The 27,668-nt window shown below is 38.0% G+C and overlaps 1 protein-coding gene across 5 annotated transcripts in view; it reads left to right on the top strand.

The window, feature by feature from the left end:
* arhgap24 (Rho GTPase activating protein 24) overlaps positions 1 to 27,668 on the top strand; it is a 578,933-nt gene that overhangs the window by 549,316 nt on the left and 1,949 nt on the right. For all 5 annotated transcript variants that reach the window (XM_028802301.2, XM_051928081.1, XM_051928082.1 and 2 more), the window contains 4 exons: positions 14,168 to 14,300; positions 15,352 to 15,425; positions 16,948 to 17,069; positions 19,748 to 20,816. In XM_028802301.2, the coding sequence (XP_028658134.2) occupies positions 14,168 to 14,300; positions 15,352 to 15,425; positions 16,948 to 17,069; positions 19,748 to 20,816 (1,398 nt within the window). The remainder of the gene's footprint in view (positions 1 to 14,167; positions 14,301 to 15,351; positions 15,426 to 16,947; positions 17,070 to 19,747; positions 20,817 to 27,668) is intronic.

The raw sequence follows: 27,668 nt of genomic DNA, 5'->3' as shown, positions 1-27,668 counted from the left end.
ACTGCTAACTATAGATCATAGCATAACAAGACAAAATCTATATGAAGACATGTTTTGTTTACCATCATTATGGCTCATTTCTGCTATACTGTAATCTACTCGATCATCTTTTAATGAAGTTTCTGTCAAATTTGAAAAGTCACATTAAAAGCATATCATATCTAAATTTTCACTAGAAGAAAATTTTTAAAGCAGTGATTTAATGACATTTGAGCTCATTGTAAATAAGCACATCAAAAACAAATAAGATATTACATATATTGTATCCTTAAGTCATGCTTTCCACAATGTACAAAAACATATACATGGACATGATTTCATCAAGGCTTCTTGTCTTATATTATTTTAGTTATGTTCAATGTAGAATTAAGTCATTACTATAGTTCTTCATAGTACAATACAGCCACCAGAGCTGATATGTTTATTTATTTTTGTTTATGGTGCAACCAAAGTAACATGTCTGTAATTTTTGTATACATCACTTCATGCGGGTTTGAGGAAGTGTTTGTCTCTTAAGTATCTGACACTTAATAATTTCTACTCTCTTAATGCCCGGCTATTGAAACACATGTAATAAATTATCTTTTAGTCTGAAGAGGTAATTACTTTCTATTGTTGTATAGCAAAATACTGACACAGTATTTTGTTGGTGCCTCACAGATCCAACACCCTGAGTTCGGATACTGTACAGTCATAGCCGAAATTATTGACACCCCTGGAATGTTCCCAGAAAATGCACCATTTCTCACAGAAAATTATTGCAATTACAAATGTTTTTGTATATAAATGTTTATTTCCTTTACGTGCATTGGAACAACACAAAAAAACAGAGAAAAAAAGCCAAATCTGACATCATTTCACACAAAACTCAAAAACTGGGCTGGACAAAATTATTGGCACCCTTTCAAAATTGTGGGTAAATGATTTTATTTCAAGCATATGATGCTCGTTTGAACTCACCTGTGGCAAGAAACAGATGCTGGCAATATAGCAATCACACGTGAAGCCAGTTAAAATGGACAAAAGTTGACTCAACCTTTCTGTTGTCTGTCTGAGTGTGCCACACAGCATGGAGAACAGAAAGAAGAGCAGAGTATTGTCTGAGGACTTGAGAACACAAATTGTGGAAAAATATCAACAATCTCAAGGCTACAAGTCCATCTCCAGAGATCTTCATGTTCCTTTTTTTTTTTTTTTTTTAAATTTTATTTATTAATTTTATTGTAATCATTCCATACAAATAGATCAATTTATAACAAAAAAAAAAAAATTGAAGACAAATCAAACCCCACCCCTGAAAAGGAGAGCTTAGCCAAAGGAAAATTGCTTAGGGCTTTTTAATAAGGCCACAATAAACAAAAGAAAGGAAGAAATATATATAGGTAAATAAAAAATGGAGAAGGAAAATAAATGCGGTAATAGTTATTTCTCTTATTCTAAAATAATATTGATTAGATCCTGCCAGGTTTTGAAAAAAGTCTGTACAGATCCTCTAACTGAGAATTAGATTTTTTCCAATTTCAAATAATATAAAACATTGGTTTCCCACTGACTTATCAGAGGAGAGTTAGGATTCTTACAATTTAACAAAATAAGTGTGCGTGCCAAAAGTGTAGTGAATGCAATCACCGTTTGCTTGTTCTTCTCCACTTCAAGTCCGTCTGGAAGAATACCGAAAACAGCTGTTAATGGGTTAGGAGGGATTGTGACCCCAAGGTTGTCTGAAAGGCACTTAAAAATTTTGGTCCAAAATGATGTTAGTTTGGTGCAGGCCCAAAACATGTGACCCAGTGAGGCAGGAGCTTGGTTGGATCTTGCCCTGGAAACATTTTGGACAGTTTTAAGCGAGACAGATGTGTTCGATATATAATTTTTAGTTGAATAATTCTATGCTTTGCACATATGGAGCTCGAGTGAATTCTCTGCTTTGCTACCTTCCACTCCTTTTCTGATATATTAAGAGATCTTCTTCCCAATGTCCTCTTGGGTCTTTGAAAGGTAGGGACTCTAATAAGATTTTATATAATGCGGAAATGGTGTTTAATTCCTCGAAATTGAGCAGTATTTTTTCCAGCATGGTGGAGGGTACAAGGTGAGGAAAACCGGGCAGTTTCTGTTAAACAAAATTTCTAATTTGAAGATAGTGAAAGAAATGTGTAGCTGGGAGGTTGAATTTGGAACGTAATTGTTCAAAAGATGCAAATTTGTTGTCTATATATAGATCTCTGAGCATTTTAATCCCAAAACTTTTCCAGGTATTAAAAACTGGATATGTTTGTGAGAGTTGAAAGAGGTGGTTCTCTTGCAGAGGTGCCACCGATAAAAGATTTCCATCCATCCATTTTCCAATCCGCTGAATCCGAACACAGGGTCACGGGGGTCTGCTGGAGCCAATCCCAGCCAACACAGGGCACAAGGCAGGGAACCAATCCTGGGCAGGGTGCCAACCCACCACAGGACACACACAAACACACCCACACACCAAGCACACACTAGGGCCAATTTAGAATCGCCAATCCACCTAACCTGCATGTCTTTGGACTGTGGGAGGAAACCCACACAGACACGGGGAGAACAGGCAAACTCCACGCAGGGAGGACCCGGGAAGCGAACCCGGGTCCCCAGGTCTCCCAACTGCGAGGCAGCAGCGCTACCCACTGCACCACCGTGCCGCCCCGATAAAAGATTTTCCATCTTAAAATGCTTCCTACATTAGTTCCATATTCTGAGTGAGTAAAGCACAACTGGGTTATTAGTATATTTGCGAAAACTTGCATTTATTGGAGCGCAGAGCAGGGAATATGTTCATTTTTTTGTGTCCAGGTTTTTATGGCTTGTATGTTTGCTGCCCAGTAATAAAACTGAAAATTAGGTAAAGCCATGCCACCTTCTGCCTGAGGTCTTTGTAGGGTCGCTCTTCGGATACGTGGGTGTTTTGAGTTCCAAATTAATGAAGTCATTGTTGAATCTCTAGGACTGAGGTCACCGAGGTGGTCAAAAAACTCCTTGGTGGCAGGGCCCTGGGGGTGAATGATCCTAGGAGCTCTGTTGTCCGGGGCTTTATGCCCCTGGTAGGGCCACCCAAGGCAAACTGGTCCTAGGTGAGGGATGAGACAAAGAGCGGTTAAACAAACCTCCTATGAAGAAAAACAATTTTGGACGGCGTTTTCCCTTGCCCGGACGCGGGTCACCGGGGCCCCACTCTGGAGCCAGGCCTGGAGGTGGGGCTCGATGGCGAGCGCCTGGTGGCCGGGCCTGCACCCATGGGGCTCGGCCGGGCACAGCCCGAAGAGGCAACGTGGGTCCCCCTTACCATGGGCTCACCACCTATGGGAGGATGCCTCCTGGACGCCTCCCTGGTGAGGTGTTCCGGGCACGTCTAACCGGGAGGAGGCCCCAGGGAAGACCCAGGACACGCTGGAGGGACTATGTCTCTCGACTGGCCTGGGAACGCCTTGGGATTCTCCCGGAAGAGCTAGAAGAAGTGGCCGGGGAGAGAGAAGTCTGGGCATCTCTGCTCAAGCTGCTGCCCCCGCGACCCGACCTCGGATAAGCGGGAGACAATGGATGGATGGATGGATATATAGATCTCTGAGCATTTTAATCCCAAAACTTTTCCAGGTATTAAAAACTGGATATGTTTGCGAGGGTTGAAAGGGGTGGTTCTTTTGCAGAGGTGCCGCGGATAAAAGATTTTCCATCTTAAAATGCTTTCTAAGTTGGGTCCATATTCTGAGTGAGTAAAGCACAATTGGGTTATTAGTATATTTACGATAACTTGCATTTATTGGAGCGCAGAGCAGGGAGTATAAAGAAGTACTACAGGATTTTACTTCTATTGCGAGCCAAGCCTGTGTATGTTCATTTTTTTGTGTCCAGGTTTTTATGGCTTGTATGTTTGCTGCCCATTAATAAAACTGAAAATTAGGTAAAGCCATGCCACCTTCTGCCTGAGGTCTTTGTAGGGTCGCTCTTCGGAGACGTGGGTGTTTTGAGTTCCAAATGAATGAGGTTATTGTTGAATCTAATTGCTTAAAAAATTATTTATTGATATATATTGGAATGTTTTGAAATAAAAAAATAAGTTTAGGAAGGATATTCATCTTAACCATGTTAATTCTTCCGGCTAGAGTGAGATGAAGGGTTGACCATCTATGCAAGTCTTGCTTAATTTTTTCCATACGGACGGCAAAATTTTGTTGATAAAGAGCTTTATGTTTACTTGTGATATTTACTTCTAGGTATTTAAACTGATCTGCTATGGTAAAAGTTAGGGTGTCCAATCTAATATTATATGCTTGTGAATTCACTGGAAAGAGTATACTTTTATTAAGATTAATTCTGAGACCGGATATCTTTTGAAGTTCTGTTAGTGCTGTTAGAACTGCAGACACCGTGTTTTCTGGGTCTGATATATATAAGACCATATCATCTGCATACAGAGAAATTTTCTGTTCCAGTCCTTCTCTGATAATCCCCTTTATCTGATAAGAATTTCGACAGTGAACCGTCAGTGGTTCAATGGAGATTGCAAACAGCAGTGGTGACAAGGGACATCCTTGTCTGGTACCACATTCTAGCTTAAATTAGTCTGAGCAAATGTTGTTAATACAAACTGAAGCTTCTGGATTGGTATACAGTAGTTTGATCCATGCACAAATATTCGGGCCAAACCCAAATTACTCCAATGCAGTGAAAAGGTAGTTCCATTCAATCATATCAAATGCTTTTTCTGTGTCTAATGATAGTAATATCTCTGGGGTGTTTGATTTTGCTGGTGAATATATAACATTAAACAAGCGTCGGAGATTGGAAGATAGGTGTCGGCCTTTAATAAATCCAGTTTGATCCTGTGATATTACTGAGGACAGCACTTTCTCCATCCTTCTAGCTAGAATTTTTTGAGAGTATCTTAACATTATTATTCAGGAGTGAAATTGGTCTGTATGATGCACATTGTAACAAGTCCTTATTTTGTTTAGGAAAGACAGTGATTAATGCTTGACGAAATGTTTGAGGTAGTATTTGGTTATAAAATTCTACGGGGTAACCATCAGGGCCTGCTGATTTCCTGCTTTGAAGTGACTTTATAGCATCTAGTAATTCTGTTAGCGTCAGAGGTTTATCCAGTTAGTCAGCACTTGAAGCATCTATTTGTGGTGTCTGTAATGTGTCCAGAAATGCATTAGATTGTGTGTTGTCTTCTTTGAACTCAGTAGAATATAAGGATTTATAATAATTTCTAAATGCGTGCATTATATTTTTATGGTCAATGATTTCTTCTCCATTCGTGTTGGTGATTACTGGTATTGCATTGCGAACTTCTTGTTTGTGAATTTGTTGAGCTAAAAGCTTATTAGCTTTTCTCCGTGTTCATAGTAATGATGTCTTGACTTATAAATAAGTTGTTCAGTTTCTTTAGTTGTTAAGATGTTAAGTTCTGTATGCAGGGCCTGCCTTTTCCTGTGAAGAGCTTCACTTGGACGCCTGGCTTGTTCTTCATCTATTCTAGTAATTTCGCTTCTTAGCTCTGACACTTTCTTGGTTTCTAATTTATTTCTGTGGGAAAGATATGAAATAATCTGTCCTCTTAAGAAGGCCTTTAGAGTTTCCCAGAGTGTTCCTGCAGAAACCTCTGTGGGCGTGTTTGTCTCTAGGAAGAAGCTGATTTGTTTGGATATAAATTCTGTGCAGTTCTCGTCTGCCAACAGAAGAGGGTTAAGACGCCATCTGCGAGGTGAGTGTGAGAGGCTTAATGATTTTAGCTCCAAGACTAGAGGGGCATGGTCGGAGATAATAATTGTGTCGTATTTGCACAATTTAATTGTAGGCAGGAAATTATTATCTATAAAAAAATAATCAATTCTTGAGTAGCTATAATGCAGTGGTGAGTAGAACGAATATGTTCTTGAGTTTGGGTTAAGAAACCTCCAGGGGTCTGATAAGTTGTGATCATTTAAAAACTGTGTAATTGTCTTTGCAGTGTTAGATGTCGTCCCTCCTGTCACAGGAGTCCTATCTAAGAGTGGATTTAAAACACAATTAAAGTCCCCAGCCATTATAATTTTATGAGTGTTCACATTGGGAATGGATGCAAATAGATTTTGCATGAATTCCTTATCATCGACATTGGGTGCATAAACATTTATCAAAATCATTTTACTATTAAATAAGTTGCCTATGACCATCACATATCTCCCTTCAGGGTCCGATACTTCATCTGATGCTACAAATGGAACTGTTCTGTGTATGAGAATTCTCACCCCTCTAGTTTTCTTTATAAAGCTAGAATGGAACATTTGGCCAGTCCAGTCTTTTTGTAGTCTGAACTGATCCTTGCTTAGTAAGTGGGTCTCCTGTAAAAATACTATTTTAGCATTTAAGCCTGTTAGGTGAGAGCATACTTTCTTTCTCTTTAATTCGTGATTCATGCCTTTAACATTCCAGCTCACAAAGTTAACTGTCCCATCATGGAGACATTGATTCTGAGTTTTTAATATCATTTTATAGTCTTAACTGGTAGTGAGGCAGTTTTAATCTTAATTTCAAAATTCCCCATGAGTTATTGCATTTTAGCCTATTGTTGCATTGATATTTATAGTTATAAGGATTAGAAGAATAGATTAGATATAGTCTGCTCTCCTTCTCTCCCCCCTTTATACCCCCACACCCCCAATTTTGCCTCCCCACTTGAGGCTTGATCCCACTTCACGATGTCCCGGTCCTCTGGCATACAAAGAGACAGAGCACGTCCAAAACAAAACAAACCCCACCCTGCAACGGCGTTAGAGAATTAAAACAAAGAGATATCTATTGCAGCTGAATTCTAAATACCATCTGCCGAAAATATAATCATTAACAGTCTTTAAGCTTAAAATAATCTTCAGCAATTTTAAGATATTAAGATATTAAGATAATAAAAGAAAGAACCCTGGGAATGATTTTAAAAAGTAGTCTAGAATAAACATAGTAAATCCTAATGTAATAGTATAATGTAATAGTAAAAATAGTAGAAATAGCAATAAACCAAGAGTATGATGTTAAACAGTCTACTTTAAGGTAGTAAAAAAAAAAAAAATCCCTACTTTAATTACTTCCACACATCCACACTCACGTCTATAACTGTAATTAAGACATAAACATATAATGTCCAAGTAAAGAAAAGGATGTATAATTATAATACCAGTCTCTTTAAAAGTGGATCCAACAGCAGATGATAGGTCCTTCCCATGTCTTGACAGAATACGGCTCCTTATTAACTTTCAAAAAAGTGTCGGAAACAGCTTCTGTAGTTCCTTTTCAGCTTCCTCCTTGCTTGGAAATACATAATATTGGTCTTGAACTTCCACTTTCAGTTTGGCGGGATACAAGAGGCTGTATTTGATATCGGCTTTCTGTAGCAACTTTTAATGTTAAAGTAGGCTGTGCGTTTTGCAGCTGTTAATGGTGAGAAGTCGGGGAAAATACGAATAAGATTATTTTCAAATATAATCTCTTGCTTGTGTCTGAGAAGTGCCATCACATCAAGCTTACATCGTAATCGCTCGAAGTGAACAATAAAAGACCTAGGTTTAAAGGTGCTTGATCTGTATGTGCGATAAGCAGCTGCTATCTCAATGTCAAGTTTAAAATCATCTCCAATTATTTTAGAGAGTAATTCTACTGCAAATTTCACTGGGCTTGAGCTTTCTCGTTTCTCAGGTATACCCTCAATTCTTATATTGTTTCTTCTGCACCCATCTTCCAGGGCCGCAAGTCTGTCTCCGAGTTTTTTGCATTCGGAATTCACAGCTGTAGCTTTTTCATTGGCATTAGACGCCAATTGTTGCGCTGTTTCAACTCGAGCCGTGAATGCCTGCTTAACGTCATCCAGCTGATCTGTAACATTATTAATCTGGTCGGCAAGCATTTTCAGTTTGGACCGATTTTCTTCGATGTGTTCCTCTAATTTCTCCAACATGCCTTTTAAGTTCACGTCAAAACGTTGAAATAGACGTGTTTCCCGGTCTTTGTTATCCTTCTTAAGCTCAATGTTAGACTTCTTAAGCTCATTCTTAAGCTCATTCTTGTTATCCTTCTTAAGCTCATTTATGGCCGTAGCCATGGCAGTGGCCAGTGTAGCGATCATCTCTTTCAGTTCAGTTTTCAGTTCGAACAGTTTGTTTCGGATTTCGTGCTCCGCGAGTGGAAATGCAGCTCCTGTTACAGCAGGTGCTGCGGGCTCGCGATGAGTAGATGAGAGCACATCCTGCAGGGCCTTTTCAAGTCTCGAATGATCCTCAGAAATCGGCGATCCATCGCGACCTGTATCACTTGCACCTTCGCTCCCATTTTCACTCTTGACTGGAGACGATACAATGGACGATACAATGTGCATTCGTCTGCCTGTTCCAGGTCAGTCACCGAGAGGCCATACCTTGCACTCGGGCCGGATGTCTGTCCAGACTTTGATGCAGCTTTAAGTTTCTTTTCCGGTTCTTTCTGACTTTTTCTTCTTGTTACTCATGCTTGTATATTGTAGTGGAAGTTCCTTGGTCGGGTTAAATACAGGATACCTCTAAATAATATGAAATGCGTGGGAAAATAAAGCCGCTGCTAGCGGAGCTCTGCTTCAGACGTCCATCTCCTATAACGGACGAGACCAACTCTTCATGTTCCTTTGTTCACCGTGTGCAACATAATCATGAAGTTCACAACACATGGTACTGTAGCTAATCTCCCTGGACGTGGACGGAAGAGGAAAATTGATAAAAGACTGCAATGAAGGATAGTCCGAATGGTGGATAAACAACCCCAATCAACTTCAAAACATATTCAAGCTGTTCTGCAGACTCAGGGAGCAACAGTGTCAGCTCGAACTATCCGTTGACATCTGAACGAAATGAAAAGCTATGGCAGGAGAGCCAGGAGGACCCCACTGCTGACACAGAAACATAAAAAAGCCAGACTGGAGTTTGCCAAATGTACTTGAGGAAGCCAAAATCCTTCTGGGCGAACGTCTTGTGGACAGATGAGACCAAGGTAGAGCTTTTTGGTAAAGCTCATCATTCTACTGTTTACAGAAAACGGAATGAGGCCTACGAAGAAAAGAACACAGTACCTACAGTCAAACATGGTGGAGGTTCTAAGATATTTTATGGATGTTTTGCTGCCTCTGGCACTGGATACCTTGACTGTGTGCAAGGCATCATGAAATCTGAAGACTACCAAAAGATATTGGGGCGCAATGTAGGGCCCAGTGTCAGGAAGTTGGGTCTGCGTCAGAGGTCATGGGTGTTCCAGCAGGACAATAACCCCAAACATATCTCTAAAAGCACTCAGAAATGGTTGAAGATAAAGTGCTGGAAAGTTCTGAAGTGCCCAAAAATGAGTCCGGATCTAAATCTGATTGAACACTTATGGTGAGATCTCAAAATTGCTGATGGGAGAAGGCACCCTTCAAATCTGAGAAACCTTGAGCAGTTTGCAAAAGAAGAGTGGTCAGAAATTCCAGTTGCGAGGTGTAACAAGCTTGTTGACGGTTATAGGAAGTGCTTGATTTCAGTTATTTTTTCCAAAGGGAGTGCAACCAAATATTAAGTAGAGGGTGCCAATAATTTTGTCCAACCCGGTTTTTGAGTTTTGTGTGAAATGATGTCAGATTTGGCTTTTTTTCTCTGTTTTTTTGTGTTGTTCCAATGCACATAAAGGAAATAAACGTGTATACCAAAACATTTGTAATTGTAACAATTTTCTGGGAGAAATGGTGCATTTTCAAGGAAAATTCCAGGGGTGCCAATAATTTCGGCCATGACTGTATCTGCTTGATGGTTGTGTACAATATGCATGTCTTCCTCATGGTCAGGGTTTTCTTCTCTAGATAATCTGATTCTTGTCCAACATCCCCAAAAACATGTGGGTTAAGGTAACTGGCAATTGCTCATTGGCCCTGTGTGGGCGTATGCATGGGATGTACTCTCGCACCTGTGACCCTGAATAATATCTTCAATATAGATTCATCCCAATAAAGCAGCTAATCATATGTTTTTTTCTTCAGTTTCCTCTTCAGATTTAATCAGTTGCAATGCAATGACACAATGAAAGGTGAAAAGGTAAGCAGTAAACTGCCACAGGTTTAAATATAAAGTTTAGTCTAGCAAAACTGAAAAAAAGAAAATATCAGAATATTACAAATGGGCGTTCTTCAAAGAACAACTAATAGGTTACAACCTACAGATGTTCTGCAGTAATTAAAGTAAATTAGACCTTGCAATTTGAAGCAAACAATTTGTATAGATGTCCCAACTTCTGTTGATTATTTAAAAGCTTTCTGTTTGTTTTAAAGCAGAGTTAGAACAGACTGTCTTACTACACTCTCCAAAGTACTACTTGGATAATATTCCAGTGATAATGGCAAGAAAACGGTAATTAATAAATGAGATGAGACAGCGCATTATTACCTTTAGAAGTGTAGGCCTTTCATTTTGAGATTGACATTTCAGTGTCAGTGAGTATGGTGTTCTACACAATCCAAATCAATTGGAAACTGGAAGAAACTCTGATAGAAAGAGACCTGGAAAACTTGAAGTCACAACCCAATAATAGCAGAAATTTCTGAGGGTCACCAACTTGCGTGATGGCGCCTTATAGCACAACAGCTTCAAGCACAGCTTAATAGTGGTTGAAAAAAGCAAGTCTCAGTTTCTTCTGTGAAGTTGAGACTTTGTGCTGCAGGTTTGACAGGGCAAGTGGCAGTTAGAAAGCCATTCCTTAAAGGACAAAATAAGGTCTTGAAATACTGGCTGTAGACTACTGTAGACTGGACAACCCTTAGTATTTTATATATAGATAGATTATACATTTATTCTGCAACATAATTTTCAAATTTATACATACTTTATATTAAATGACTGAATTTTTCTTGAATTCCTGCAGTTCAAAGTGGCTTATAGTTTTGTGTTTTTGTTTACTAGCTTGATATCTCATTTATTTATCTAAAAAGCATCATCATATGCATATGTTTTCATTCAGTTCTTTATAACACTTTATTCTGTAAATTCATCTTTGTTTAATTCAAATTAAAAAGTTAAAAAGGTTAAACAGTATAAGCCTGTGTATTTTCATTGTGCTTCCCTCCAATATGCCTTTTATTATTTATATAAATTCTTGAAAATCAAAATGATCTGTTTCAGCATTGCTGTTTGTTTACTGATACACCATTTAAATTTCCTGCATTGTTAGTAAGAAGAAAAAAAAGATATACCAGGGAAAAAAGAAAAATGTGAAATAATACAGTATACTGAAGTGTTATTTATTGTAGACAGTCAAGATTAAACCTGTGAAGTGCTTTAAGTAACTTTGCTTTGAGACTTGTAAATCCTTTTGTAATCCTATTAGAAGACTGAAAGAGGCTTGTTCTTAAATAGCACACTTATGTGTCTACAAGTATGAATTTATCATTATCCTAAAATTTGCTTGAGTAAGAGTAGTTGCTACAATTGATCTATAGTCCACAACCTTGAATTATAGAGTATAAAATATTACAGTATGTCTATCGTTTGAAAAATATACAAGTATTTTACTTTACAAATAAAAACCAGAAAAAAATTTTGCAAATGAAATTCTTTTTAGAATATTTGCTTTGCTGTATGCAGCTGCCTATTACAAGAGTTCCAGTTACCAGATTGTAAGCAGTCTGATTTTGCCAAATCTTATTTCAATACTATCAGTTCACTGACTATACTTGATGTTTCTATGCTTTGGGCCATTTTAAAAACCATTTAAATTGGATAATTATAAAAAAAAGCAGTAATTTATGTGAGTGAATCATAGTCCTCAATGTTGTTTCATGGTATTTTCAATTTCTTGATTAAACACATTATTTTTTACTAATTCAACTCATACAATTATTTAACTATTATCAGATGTTTTACATTTCATGGAGATACCATTATTAAACTGCCTTAAGTGGACACAACATACCGTATCTACAGGATTACCAACAACACTCACTAAAAACTTTTCTTCCTCAGATATCTGAGGAATGCCTTATGTCTCCATCTGTGCATATAAACTTATAAAAGTACACAGTAGAGTCTGTACTTACTCTCTGTAAAACATCCTAAATGACATCTTCTCAGCTCCGGACTTCAAAGCACAGTAAATAGTTTGAATTTGACACAAAATAATACTGGCACATAACACCATTCTATACAGGACACACAAAACACATGCTGTCTTTGAAAGAAAACCAGTATTATTAAATACTTCAGCTATCCTGCACAGTCACTTTTCTACATCCTCAATTCCAGCAAACTTTCAGCATTTGCACTGTAAGAGTCAGAGTCAGTGTTATCCTAAAGCTGTTCGACAGCAGCTTCTACTGATAGCTGCATACCATAAGTGTTTCTTGTATTTATTGTCTAATATTGCATTCAGTCTTATGAATGATGCTGCATTCACTCTTTGTTTTTGTTAATTGTCTGTTGATGGTATTGTACTGTTGTCTCTGGGAGACATGCAAGTAAGAATTTCATTTTAGAGTACTATGCACACATATTAACACATTACTTTGATGAAAGTAATTTTAACATTTTTGAACAATTCATATGTAACTTTTACCCATCTGTCTGCTTCTTCCCATCTTATCAAAGTCATTCAAGTCCTTTCCATTAAGGACACTTTTTATAGATTAACCAAAATATTTCTACCCCAAAGAACTTTCTGAATTTTCATTTTAATTCTGCACATGGTATGTATGTATATTGTTATGCACTGAACGCTTGTACTATAAACAGACCAGGGTGGACAATCACATCTGCAGCTGTTTTCGCCCAAGAATAAACAGACCTTAAGGGTAAACTGTTCATTATTGGAAAACAGTGGATGTGTACAGGTAGTGACCACGCAAATTTGTGTGTTCTGATAAATTCCAGATATTGATAATGTGGATTTCTTAGGATAATTGACTGTGACTTTGTTCATAAATGTCTATGGCATGCTAATTCAGTTGTATTACAATTTATAACTAGAGCAACGCGTGCTCCTAACCTCCTCCTCCAATGTGTCACAGACATTTGTAAACAAAGTCACAGTCTTCATGTATGGAAGTAACTACAAAATTATTTCAGTTCTTGATTAAAATTATGTTTTAACTTTGTTGTAATTCCATTCACCTAATTTTTGAATTTACATGCATTTTGATTTTAATTTTGTGCACCCATTTGTAATGCTTCAGGCAATTTTTGATGTTAATTTCACAAACCCACTTTTGATGTTGTTGGGATTTTAATTGTGCTATTTTTTTGGTTTTCATACTTTGTTTGAGGCAAACTTAATGCACCCACTTTTTGATAATTTCATGCATTCATTTGCAACTGTAATTTAATGCAAAAATGTTCTGTTAATTTTATGAACTGATTTTTTTGGTTTTTGTATTTTTTATGTATAAATGTTGTTTATATTATATATTTGTATGTGGTATTTTAGTGGCAAAATGTTTCAGATTTGTTTGCATTAAATTAGGAATGCTCATGTTCACTCCTGGACAGGCAACAGTAGCCACAAGCTTTTGTTCAGTCTCTGTTCCTTTATTAGAAGCCAGTTATTGAAGCTGAAGCCATTATTACTCAAGCAATACATTTGTGGTTCATGTTAGTTAGATTCCTAATTCAAATTACTAAACAGGTACTGCTTTTTTTATTCTGTTACTGTTTTTATTGGTTCTCGTTTTCTTAACAGCCTCCAGTTAACAATTAGATGCAAATGACAAAGGAACCAGCAGTCTGTCATATAACTTGGTCCCATTTAGACCTGTGTGTGTTCATCTTGAAGTACTTAGTTTAATAAAATATATGGAAAGAATCAAAAAAGAAAAAAGCAAAGGACAGATGATTGCAAATTTGCTTAGTTCTACAAAACATTTATACTGTATGCCCAGAAAGGAAAAAATCTACAATATAAAAATGACCTAATGTGGCAGAATGAAAACATTTGCAATCCATAATATTAAATAAGTTGTGTTATTGAAAGGAATTGACTTCTAATTAAGCACCCTGGACCAAAATCAGCAGCCACTGTAGTCCTCCAAGAGCAAAACTGAGTGCTCTTACATTAAAGAATTTTCTTACTTCAGATTTAAAAAAATTTTTTTTGTAATATCTTAAGTGTTTTTTTTTTCTTTTTCTAGCAATACAGATGTACATACAGTGGCCTCCTTGCTAAAGCTATATCTTAGAGAACTTCCAGAACCAGTCATTCCTTTTGCAAAGTATGAAGAATTTCTTTTATGCACCAAACTCCTCAGCAAAGATGAAGACAGTGTAAGGATTAATGTGTTATTGAATTTGTATTTTATCTGTTCATCTGTGAGTCAAGTTTTGTGAATACACTTCAAGGAAAGAAACAATGTCCTTTTTAGTTTTTATATGAATAACAACATTTACCAAACTTGACTGTATAAAATGTAACTTATATGCATATCATATCAGCTGACAAAAAGTGAGATTTCCTTTTAAAAATATTTTTACAATATAAATGTTTTTCTGTATAACCTAGGTATTATATGCAGTATTTGTGGATAAACATCCACTCCACATGGACTGTAACTTAAAAAAAGAAATGAAATGTACATCTTTTAACTTTAAAGGCTTTTTGACAACAAATGTGGTACTATGTTCTTAGAGGTCGTTCTGAGGATCGTTATTTTCAACATAGGCAAAGAAAGTTACCTTATAAAAAATGAGATTTTATCATTAATGCATAACACGTTTATTTATCTAGGTACTGTGAATGTTACAGTCTTGTTAGCTGTACTTCAAAACAAGAGGGTCATTTTAACACTTCTGTCATGTAGTTGGTAATACATGTCTGTTCATAAATTCTTAAACGCGCCTATTCAGCTAAGGGTCAGAGGAAACCAGAAACTGTCCCAGAAGAATCTGACCCAAGGCAGTACAGTACCTAAAACTAGACAGAGCATCAATCAACCACAGGGCTCACTTACAGAGTCATGCACACTCAAACAGAACCATTTTAATTTGACATGCACCTCTTTGGGGTATGGAATGAAAAACACACATGGAGAGAATGCATTCAGTTCCATTCTTAACCGGTCCTATTCTGGCTCACAGTGGGCATCACTACTTTCTTACAAAGTGAAAATTCATCAGTTCTGGGTAGCATCCTACTTTCAGTTTAGTAACTGGAAATTTCTATAGCCTTAACATTTGCGCTTTTATACCACACATACAGTATACAGTATTATGTAGAGACAAGAGGGTCTTTAAACATGTAAGAGATGCCTTGACTGGTAGAATATGAACTAACACTGTAACCTACATAGTTATCTTATTTTCTCTCTTATGTTATCAGGGAATGAAGGATCTTGCTAAGCAAGTGAAGAGTTTGCCTCTGGTTAATTATAATCTCCTCCAGTACATCTGCAGGTATGTAACAGTTTTTAAGTATTGCCTTGTACAAATTGTTAAGAACCTGCAATTACACTAGCCTATTCTAAACATAGGATAAACAAGGCATAACCAAGCTGATATTTACTTACCATAAACTTCCATATGTTTGTTATTTTTATATACTACACAATGAATATATATATAGTAATTTAACAGCAAGAAGCAAATAGTTTATCCAGAGCCAGACATTTATCTGAGATAATTCATGAAAAATTTTGACTCGTGGGAAACAATTCATCATAATCTAATTTTAGATTATGAAATAATTCATAACAGTTTTAGAAACATATTATGTATAACTTAACTGATATTAATCAGACATGTTAATCTGCAGCATATGTAAACGTGAAAAGAATAGGCAAGCGGAGAATTATTTAAGCAGATGTCAGCCAAATCACTAAAGTACTATGAACACTGTATGTTAATCCTTTAATTGCTTTGGTACAGGAATGATCTAAAAATCAGCAGTTTACTCGAGAGCCTCGTCTGTTTTTGCTTCTATGTTTAACTTTTTTGTTCTAAGAGCAGCAGTTCTTAGAGGTCGCTCACTGTGGAAATAAATAACTGAAACAGATCTAAATGATATAAAATAGTATGCTTACTAAAGAAGAATGGGGAGAGTCTGGGGACAAATAAAACAATATAAATAAAATCAAGTTACATTAAACATCTTGACTACTTTTCAGCCCAGCTACAAACAATGTTTGTTCTCTCTGTCTCATTGGAATAACGTCCCTACTTGACCATCTCCAAATATTGTACAAATAATTTTCCAGTCACAACCTTTTCTCAAATTATAAATTTATATCTTTGTTTCTTCTGTACCAGTTAAGTTTTTATCTGACTTTATATCCTGGCCAATTTAGTTCAGCTGGATGTTCAAAGTAATATCATTTTTATTCTGCGTTTTATCTTGTTTTGTGGTAATAAAAGTACAAAGCACATTTTGCACTTACCTGTGTTGTTATGTGTCCTTTTTGCCTACCATCTCGGTTTCATGTCCCAAATTCATGGGGAGCGTGCCAGGTGCAGGCAACCTGGGCATTACAAGATTATAGCATGCTTTATGTACTATGATATATATTGATCAGCAAATTAAGTTGTAGAGGTAGCTAAGCATATTCATGTCCTTTTAACAGATTAAGGAACTAAATTACTTGCCTTGTTGGGAGATACTTAAAATATCTAAAATGAAACAAGATACTGAAAAATATGTAAAATCTAAAATTATTTCAGATTGTCTTTAATACCAAAGTTTACAACAGACATGAAGCAAATGACATCATACCTTTTCCTACAAATAAAAAATTCTGTAAAATGGGTTTAGACAGGAAACTAGTACACAGTATTTCCCTGATCGAAATATCAAAGTATTATTGCAGGAATATGGTCTTTTAAAATATGACAAAATGTATCCTTTTCTTTCATAGGACAAAAATATGCTGAAACATTCATCACACAAATAAACTGATTAAACAATACTTTTCTTTGCTGGCAGGTTCCTAGATGAAGTGCAGTCCTATTGTGGAGTCAATAAGATGAGTGTACAGAATTTAGCAACTGTATTTGGACCAAACATTCTACGTCCTAAGGTGGAGGATCCTGTAGCTATTATGGAAGGTATTTCATTGATATGGTTTTTATTTTCTAATTATTTGTAGGAGGAAAGAAGGAGATGAATGAAATGCGTTTTTACCATTCTAGATATTTTAAGTAGAGCCTCAGTTTTTAACCAGGCTCTCAGAATTCTCTCTCGCTTATGAATACTGGTCTTTCTTTAATTTTAAGTGTGTTAAACTGCAGCAAGTAAGTGTAGTTTAGAACACAGTAACAGACATGTTTAAGACAAAGCTGCATTGACATTTAATGTACTAGGTATTAAATAAGCATTCGTCATTAATTTTGAACTTAAACCCAGTCTTTGCATAATAAATGACACTTAAGTGCAAATAGTCTATACATGTATATTTTTGTGAAATTAAAATAAAAAGCACATTTAGGTTCCCTTATGGCAAGGACATATCTATAGTTTAAACTTCTATCCAATTGAATACTAGATTAGACACTTAAATGGTTATCAGTAAAAGGCAGGTAACAAAACTTGATTTATTTGGCATATTTAGTAGTCAGTGTCAGAAATAGAAACTGGCAGCAATGCAATTTAATATATAATTTTCAATAAATTTGTAAAGGAAATACAGTTTGAGTTGTGCTATATGTAAGTTTAAAAAGTAAACAGAGCCAGTAGCAAGGAAAATAATGGTGGAAACCATCTATGAATGTCACAAGTATGTCTGATGTATTAATCTTGACTATGCCTTTATACTTAGTGGAACATTTGATTCTGCAAAGGTTGCACTGTTGCACTATTGCACTGTTCTACAATTTACAAGATCCCATATTATCGAAAAGTCATTATAGTTACTGAAGAAGTAATACTGATCAATGCACAAGCTCATTTAGGCATCTCCACAAAAAAAGGTAGAAAAAATGAAGACTGAATTTGTCCCTACATAAATTTTGGAAATGTCTCAGATCCCTTCCTGTTCACTGCATATGCATATCATCAAACCTACAGTGCATCCAGAAAATATTCACAGCGCATCACTTTTTCCACATTTTGTTATGTTACAGCCTTATTCCAAAATGGATTAAATTCATTTTTTTCCTCAGAATTCTACACACAACACCCCATAATGACAACGTGAAAAAAGTTTACTTGAGATTTTTGCAAATTTATTAAAAATAAAAAAATTGAGAAAACACATGTACATAAGTATTCACAGCCTTTGCCGTGAAGCTCGAAATTGAGCTCAGGTGCATCCTGTTTCCCCTGATCATCCTTGAGATTTGCAAAAACCTCAAGTAAACTTTTTCACGTTGTCATTATGGGGTGTTGTGTGCAGAATTCTGAGGAAAAAAATGAATTTAATCCATTTTGGAATAAGGCTGTAACATAACAAAATGTGGAAAAAGTGATGTGCTGTGAATACTTTCCGGATGCACTGTAAAATACAAATTTGGTGGCTTGCAAGCCTGCAGATGTTTTTTGAACAATTCCTTATCCATGAGGTATATAAGTTGGTGTCAGGAGGAAGAATACAGAGGTCTGATGAATGACTTTGTATACTGCTGCAGTTTAACCATATGGAGTCTGATGTTAGCAAAATCAAGAAGAAGCCAGTAGAGTTCAGGAACTCTGGTTTTCATGTAAGCTATAGGCGAAGACTGGAGCTCTGGCAAATAAATAACCTCTGTGCACCAGGACTAACATACATAAAACACATATATAAGAAGAGCCTGACTCAATCTCATTTCCTAGGGCACCATGGGTCCTTTAGTGTGTGCAGTATAGTTCTTCATATGTTCTCAGTCTGTGGTTCTAAGTTTACAGGTTTATTCAGTGGTATGTTAGGGATGTAATGAGCATACTGGTATATGCAATAATAACACACGTAAGGTAATCAGGAAGTTTGGCTCTTTTCTGGGCATTAGTATTGAGTCTCTGGAAACAGTGCTAAAATAAGGATATTAACTAAGCTGCTAGCTATCTATGTCTCAAACCCTCTGCATAATATATGAACCAGCAGTGTACCATCATTATCACAAAACAGAATAAACTACAGTGCCTTGAGGAATATTGTCAGATGCCAGTCCATCACTGGGCCCACTCATGCACACACCAATACTCACAGTCAGCACAGAGTAAATTTTGCCTAAGCATTGTGTCTTTAAAGTACCCAAAGGAAAATCCAAGCAGACATGAAGAGAATGTACAAACTCTGTACAGAAAGAAATCCAGACAGGTAGATTAGAACCCTGGAGAGTGGACCATCATACCATGTTTTGTTTTAACATGATAATTTCAATCAGATTATGAATTTATTTATTTTTCTTTATTTATATACCTTTCTTAAACAGAAAATGGATTCCACCATCCTCTTGGCATTGAGACAAGTAGTAGTCTGAGTGTTTCCTTGCTTTCACACTGATGACTGGAATAAGATATACTATGATACTAATAACTCACAATAATCACGGAGTCACAAGATGATTGGAACAGGAAACTTCAGTATTAATATATACTGTAGAATACTTTGCTTTACTTTTTAAATGCATCAGCCATATATGATTACATACTGAGTCAGTTTTAATCTCTTTGAGCAGTGTTATCTATATACTGAAAGAACTAGTATAAAGGCACATTTATACAATATATATGTAAGAAAATTCTGAGCTACAAATATTTAATTATACCTTTCTGATCTTACTGAAAAATTTCTTTATTCCTTATGCAGGTACTGTACTTGTACAACAACTTATGTCTATACTGATTGGAAAACACGACAAACTGTTTCCTAAAGAGGAGGACCAAATTGTACTAGAAGTGTGCAACAATAACAACGAATCTAATAAATCCCCTACAAGTGGTCAACTCCAGAACAAAGAGAATAACAACACTAGAGAAATATCTGTCAGGCAGTGTTCATGGGAGAAACCTGAATCCCCACAAAGAAACAGCATTGATAATGGATCTCCAACTTCCTTAGGTGGTAGCAGAACAAACAGTCCAAGAAATAGCCTTAGTGGCAAACTTGATATTACCAGAAGTCCACCTTTACTTGTAAAGAAGAACCCAGCTTTTAACAAGGGAAGTGGCATAGTTACCAATGGTTCTTTTAGCAGTTCAGTTGATGTACAGGAGAAGTGCCAGACACTGCCAAATGGTAACCTGCAGGCTAGAAGAACTGCCTCCTTGAAAAGTACAGGAACTAAAATGGGGACTGGTAGTATGCCTAATGGAGGGGTGAGGATGGGTGTTTCTAGCACAGATGTTATTAATGCAACTTTAAATGGTCGGAATGGAATATGGATGCCCAATGGGTATGTGACACTCAGGGACAACAAACAAAAGGACTCTATGAATGAATTGTCAAATCAGCAAAACAGGTTATCCACATATGACAATGTTCAGCACCAGTTCTTTGCAATGAACTGTGAGGACAAACAGAGTGTGGACAGTGCAACCTGGTCCACATCATCTTGTGAAATCTCATTACCGGAGAACAATTCTTGTCGGTCTTCTACCACAACTTGTCCTGAACAGGACTTCTTTGGTGGAAATGATGAAGACCCCATATTAGATGGGCCACTGCAGGATGAGCTTTCACAAGCTGGGGAATTTGACTGCAAGTTTGATCGACGAAGTGGAGGTGGTCGTAGCAGTCGGGCCACAAGCAGCAGTGACAACAGTGAAACATTTATTGTTAACACGTCAAGTAATCACAGTGCCCTACATAGTCTGGTGGCCAGTTTAAAACAAGAAATGGTGAAACAAAAGCTTGAGTATGAGTCACGAATAAGAAGGTAAGAAAGGAATGCTAAAACACTTAGCCTTAATAATAAATGTTTAATTTTTGTAGAGACACCTATTATTAGTCCCTTTCCTAGAGAGAACAATCTTATTTTTTATAAAAGATGAAACACAACAGAATAAGCATACTGTACATTGCTTTCCTGTAAGAGATAATTAAAATACAAGTTTTGTTGTAAGAAAGTAATAAGAAGAGCACAGTGTTAGGAAACAGATTGTTTGGGAAGCAAGCAGTAGAAAAAGTAAAGTTTAGTAACTTCAAAGAAAGGACTTGCGTTGTACTGTCTCATTTTTAAAAATCCATATTTTAAAAATGAGACAGTACAACGCAAGTCCTTTTTGATGCTGGACTTTTTGGAGGATGGCGTGGAAAAGTCAGGCTTCCTTGAAGGCTATGTCTTTAGGAGATGCCAGCTCATATAGCACCATAAAGTCCGGGTCATTATACTGGAGGAGCAGGTGGCAGGCCTTTATTGGGAGGTCTCAAACCTGAAAGTACTGCTTATGAGAAGGACTTTTTGTAGTGGACTCAAAAGAAGGTGAATAGAATTGGCAAGCTTTGATGGGATGAATGGCCTGTTTTCATTCGCATATTTTTAATTTACTGTGTTTTATACTCTGACAATGCAATTGGGAATCTCAAAATTTTTATTTAATGTTATAGAAATTAGCATCCTGTATGCAGCAGCATGTGACCAATACAATATTTATATAGTAAAGTCATGATTCTGATTTTTTAAGCTCTTTTTCTTCCATAAGTTTTCTCTTTTCATCTAAAACCATGTGTGTTTTATTGAAGAAGCCAATTTCCCCACTTGTTGCCACAAATCTAAATGATTTCAGCTTCCTAAACAAAATTGTGTTTTATATTTTAAGCTCTACAAAATTACTTATTAAGATGTTTACTCTCTTAAATATTCACAGAAGTAATGAAATGTGTTGAAGCAAATAATTTAAAAAACAATAACCACAATTTTATTCCAACTCACAAAAACTTGCAGAAAATTTAGAGCACTCCACACAGCAGCGATTAGATTAGATTAGAGTAAATTAGATTAGATTATACTTTTTTTCCCCAACGTGAAATTAAAATTTTACAGAAGTTCTTAAATAAATAAATAAGATACAATCAAATAACACCTCCCCCACCCCAAACACAAATAAAAACGTCTCTCTTGTATAACAAAAGCAATTAATGAAGATTTATTAGAAGATAGGCTATTAGGACAAGGAACAGAGGTCCATGAATTTATAGGTGGGTATATGGGAGTATACAGCACACAGTTTTTTGATGGTTTGTCCGTGTGTTTTTTTTTTTTTGTCTTAAAAGCACCCTTTCTCAGGAAGTATCTACACAGTCTAAAGACTATTTACAAACTCTTACTTCTTTTAGCGATGGCTACACATGTCTTGTTTCATTTAACTAATGTTAACTTCCCACAGTGATGAGCATGCTACTTAATGCTGGGACAAGGATTTTAGAAGCAGCACATCTTGTTATGCAAGTACAAGTGAAACATTTTCTTTTCTTACTGGTCTGTAGATTCCTATAACAAAACAAAAAAGTGCTATATCGTACTGATTTTTGTTCGACAACTCTACTTCCCAGTGATTTACAATACAAGGAAGTATTCTGCAAAAGATTTTAACAATTTTCCATATTTAACCTTCTTTTTACAGTACAGGGTTTCAGAAGTTAGCACCCTTTCTTAACTTGCATGTGTTGAACATTAGGAAAGCATAATGAAATATGAAAAGAAAATATGTTGGGGCTATTTCCTCCTTTTGTCCTTCCAAAGACTGCATAGCTTTTGCCAGACATTACAGTAGTTTTCCCTTTAGATTAGCAACTTGTCATCAGTTTTTTTTGTATTTTCAGTCATGATTTATGTTTATATGTTGTGAGGGATGGCTGGCCAAATATTCTGGTCCACACCTCCAGGCTGCCAGCAGCATGTAAGGTCCCCAAAATTCCAGCAGGGCATTATGGACATTGTAGTTTTTATAAGCGTCAAAGCACCCGGAGGTCGAAACGCCACACTATACCAAGAGTGCTGCGATAGTGAGCCTTATTGTACTTCGGACTGCGATGGGGAAGAAATCTGGAAGGAAGAATTGGAGTCGCCCAAAGGAACAGACCCTAACTGACGCCGAGCGAGTCTGGACATACCTGACGGGCAGTGAGGAAGACAGGGCGCTGATTAAAGCCGAGCAAGCCCGAGCAGCGCGACAGCAGGAGCACTGTCGGAAATCGGACACACCGGACTGCCTAAAGGACCTTGGAATACGCCATCAAAAGCCGGAGGTATGTGCCGAGAAAACGCCTGTTGTGCCGGGACCTTTCTTTAGTTGTTTTGCAGAGGCCTGTCGGCGCGAATTGGACTATGAGTCGGACACCTACCTCATACCTAGGCAAGATGGCCACAATTCGAAGAAGGCGAACCAGTCTAGGAGTCTGCAGGGGTTCCTATTCAACGATATCAGTCACGTGGACTATCCTGGGGCAGGCTGGGTAAGCCAAAACCAAAACATGGTGTCACCTGACCAGGAAGAGATCCGACGATTCACCGAAACGGAGCACGTGATCTCGCCCGAAGGATTTTGGGAAGGAGAAGGTCAGCGTCGGTCCGTAGGTGAGGTCATAGTTTCCCCGACGGAACCGAGCTCCCTGAAAGGGAAGGGAGAGGCGAGCCAAACAGCGCCAAAAATAAATAAAGATAAAGAGGAGCGGGAAGTGACTGAACGATCCGCCGATAAATTAGAAAAGGTGGATTGCAGTCGGCTGGTAGCGGCCACCCGATCCTCTACAGACTCCAATTCCCAAGAGCCTCCACACATCCCAGCCGAGCACGTGACAGGAATGGACATGCTCATTGGCTCCCGGCCGGCAGGTAAGGAGAAGGCGGAAACAAACTTACCTCAGGCTGAATTAAATAACTTTGTGGACGTGCGGGCACTCGGGAAATTAATCGAGCCCGTACGCAGTTTATTACAGATGCTGACAGCGATTCAGAAGATCGTTGGGGAACTGGGAGAGAAGGCTGAAGCGCCCATACGGAAAGTGGACGAATTCCTGCAGCGTATAGGATGACAACCTCCCGTCTTATATGATTTGGCGGTACAGGTGGTTAATGCCGGTACCGTACATTATAAAGGGACACAGTGCGATCCGGGACCGCGATTAATAAGTAGCGGGTGCCAAGTCACTGCGAACCCAACAAGGGAATGTGGTGAGATGACAGAAGGGGCGGAGGAAGCGCCGATCAAACCGGAGCAGCTGAAAAGTGCTGTCTCTCGGGGCGATGCGGTGCTGAAGACGTCGCCTCTAATTAGGTTAAAAGCAAAGGGCGAGCAGACAGAAAAGGGGCTCTCTTCTTCCAATAGAGAGACCCAAACTGTGCACAAGCCCCAGAATAAGCAGGAGATCCCAAAAATAAAATGCGGGTCTCCTGACAAATCAGAAAGAAGGGCTGAGAGCACCGAGGCGGCCATAAAACCTCCCTCGGTGGAGAAAAGGGCAGAGTTGACGGAGTTCCCGAGGTGTTTCCAGTCTCGCGGAGGAAGGCAACCAGGAGGGCGACGACTTTGCTATGACTGTCGTCAGCCGGGCCACGTATGGCGAAGTTGTCCTCGGAGGACAGGGGATCGGAGTGACAGCTGATACACCGTTCCCCCTAGGTTCTCTGGGGAGTCTAGACAGCAGCGCCAAAGCCCGACTGACGGGTCCTCCTGGAGGAAGACATCCCTTGCGGGGCTGGCCGCTCCGCCCCAGTGGTCTTCGCTAAGGGGAGGGAACTGTGAGGAATGGCTGGCCAAATATTCCGGTCCACACCTGCAGGCTGCCAGATGGAGCCCTCCCAGCAGCATGGAAGGTCCCCAAATTCCAGCAGGGCATTATGGACATTGAAGTTTTTATAAACAGCCCTGCTGGATACCATGGGGACCACCAGGAGCCACTGTAGGGAGGCTTACAGAGTGCTATGTGCCCTATAACCCGGAAGTGCGTCATGATCACATGACCGGAAGGAACGGCATGCTTCCGGGTTGAAGAAAAGGACTTTTAATCTGACCCGGATGTGATGAGGACTTATGGATTGTTGGGCTGGAACCACTTCTGGGTCAGGAGATATAAAAGGACTGTGGGAAAGTCCAGACACTGAGCTGAGCTGGGAGGAAGGGTGGCTAAGTGTCTGGGAGAGGAGGATTGAGAATATTGTAGTGATTATTAATTATTGAGCTTTGTATGTGTAGTGTGGAGTGGAGGGTGCTTAGTGCACATTATAATAATAAAAAGAAGAAGTATTGCACTTTTACCTGGTGTCTGGCGTGGTACCTGAGGGTTCAAGAGGTCGATAACAACCTCTACTGCTACAATATATATGGAAGAGAAGGTCTGTGATACGGTTTGCATATTTGCAGCTGGAGATCCACAAAGGGAGAAAATGAATCACGTATCATAAAGCAGTTTTATTTCTGAGCTTTCAGCCCCTACCAGGGGCCTTCATCAGAGGATAATACTTAGACTTACAAGAATCAAAGGCAATATATAGCAAAAATTGCGTAGTGGAAGGGGGTGGTGGTGGTGCTTTTAAGCTAAGTCAGTGTGAACAGATGTGGGGGGGAGGTTATTGGTTGTAAAGTTTTTTTTTTATTATGAACATGTTCTTCTTAAGTTTACACATGCTGGATTTATGTCCAAATGTCTGTTGATGGCGTTCTCATTTGATAGCCAAGATTTGGCCAGCTCTCTGGCACTTTTGGTACTGGCCTTAAATCTTACTTGTACCTTGTCCAAGAAAAATGTATGTCCTGTTGATTTAGTATGCATGTAGATCAGTGATCGTGCGTCCTTTCTTCTGACGGCGTTGCGATGTTCATGTATTCGTGTTGCGATTCTTTTTGATGTTTGTCCTATGTATACCGCTGGGCAAGAACTGCATGGAATGCTATAAACTGCGTTTCGTGTTTCTGCTGTCTGCACAGATTGTTCATGGGTTTGTGTGCTGTTCTGACGCCTGACTTGGCCAGAATGCGTGCTGCACCTTCAGACACCTTGTGGTGATAAGGAAGTGAGTACCAGGTGGGGTGGGGGTTCTGGTTCAGGTCCATTGTTTGCTGAGTTTTTGGTGTCTTCTGTGTAAGCTTCGATTAATGAATGTTTTTGAGTATCCGTTTGAAGTGTAGAGAAGACGGAAGAGATAGCGTCTTTCATTCATTTTTGTCTCCTTCGTATTACAATGGGTGTGGGCTCTTTTGAATAGAGTTTTAACACAGCTCCATTTATGAGATACTGGGTGGTTGCTGGCGAAGTGTAATATCTTGTCTGCATAGCATTCCTTACGGTAAACACTTGTGGCATCAATATTTCTGTCAGTGTAGATGTCCAGGAAGCTGATGAGTCGGTTCATTTCTTTTTCCATGGTGAATTGGATTGCAGGGAATATTGTGTTGATGTGGTTGTAGAACTTATTCAGCTGGTCATTTTTTAGTATGACGATCTACACGCATACTAAATCAACAAGACATACATTTAACTGGGACAATGCACAAGTAAGATTTAAGGCCAGTACCAAAAGTGCCAGAGAGCTGGCCGAATCTTGGCTATGAAATGAGAACGCCATCAACAGCCATTTGGACATAAAACCAGCATACGCAAACTTAAGAAGAATGTGTTCATAATAAAAAAAAATCTTTACAACCAATAACAACCATTCCCCCAATCTCCCCACAGTTAACACTGACTTTAAAAGCAACACCACCATCCCCTTTCACTACGCAATTTTTGCTATATATTGCCTTTGATTCTTGTAAGTCTAAGTATTATCCTCTGATGAAGGCCCCTGGTAGGGGCTGAAAGCTCAGGAATAAAAACTACTTTATGATACGTGATTCATTTTCTCCCTTTGTGGATCTCCAGCTGCAAATATGCAAACCGTATCACAGACTTTCTCTTCCATATACATTGTAGCAGTAGAGGTTGTTATCGACTCCACTTAGAGTTAGTGGCTCACAAAACTGGATCAACAAATATAGATATAGCAAGATCTGAAGATTTAATTGCATCATCTTTGCTGGAACATTTAAAGACAAGTATTAAATTTGCATTACAGTCTAACATGTGTTAAGATGGCCAGGGTGGACAGAAAAAATGCAAAAGCTCCAGTTAAGCTATAGAAAAAAAAAATCTAAATCTGCATGAGTTGCAGGCCAAAAGACCACAAAGACCATAATGTTTTTAATTCTTTATAATTCTTTACAATCACAAATATTATCACACTGTGTACCGCTGCCTACATACAGTGAATAAAATTGTGAAAAGGTAACATTAGTTAAAAAAATGACTCGTATACAAAGTAAGTAACTGAATGCACAGTATCATATGTGGCATTTTAAATAAATGAAAACAGAAAATGAAATGGAATTGAAAATAATAGATCAATTATTCACAATGAAATGCTAATTTCAGGCTGAGAAGTAGTTGAGGTGTTATTTTGGAAAACTTTGACTTCCACCATAATTGACATTGTTGTGGTGTGTGATCTGTGCTTGTTTTCGGTAGTAGCCAAGTTCACTTAATGCATTCATTCGTACAGAACTCCTGCTACATGAACACATACATTGCATCATGATCCAGTATGCAACATGAATAATGTACACCAGCCAATAATAAGCTACAATGTAGAAGTGAAATAGTATCTGATTAATATGGAGGTAATAGACATACAGTAAAAGCTTGATTATCCGTCAAGGGTCGGGACAGAGGCCATGATAGATAACAGAAAAGATGGAGAGCAGAATAGCTACTTTAAAAATGATATATGGTAGATTAGATTAGGGAATAGTCA

The sequence above is a fragment of the Erpetoichthys calabaricus genome, chromosome 5 (assembly GCF_900747795.2).
Source record: "Erpetoichthys calabaricus chromosome 5, fErpCal1.3, whole genome shotgun sequence".
NCBI lineage: Eukaryota > Metazoa > Chordata > Cladistia > Polypteriformes > Polypteridae > Erpetoichthys > Erpetoichthys calabaricus.
This window is presented reverse-complemented; position numbering and strand designations above follow the sequence as displayed.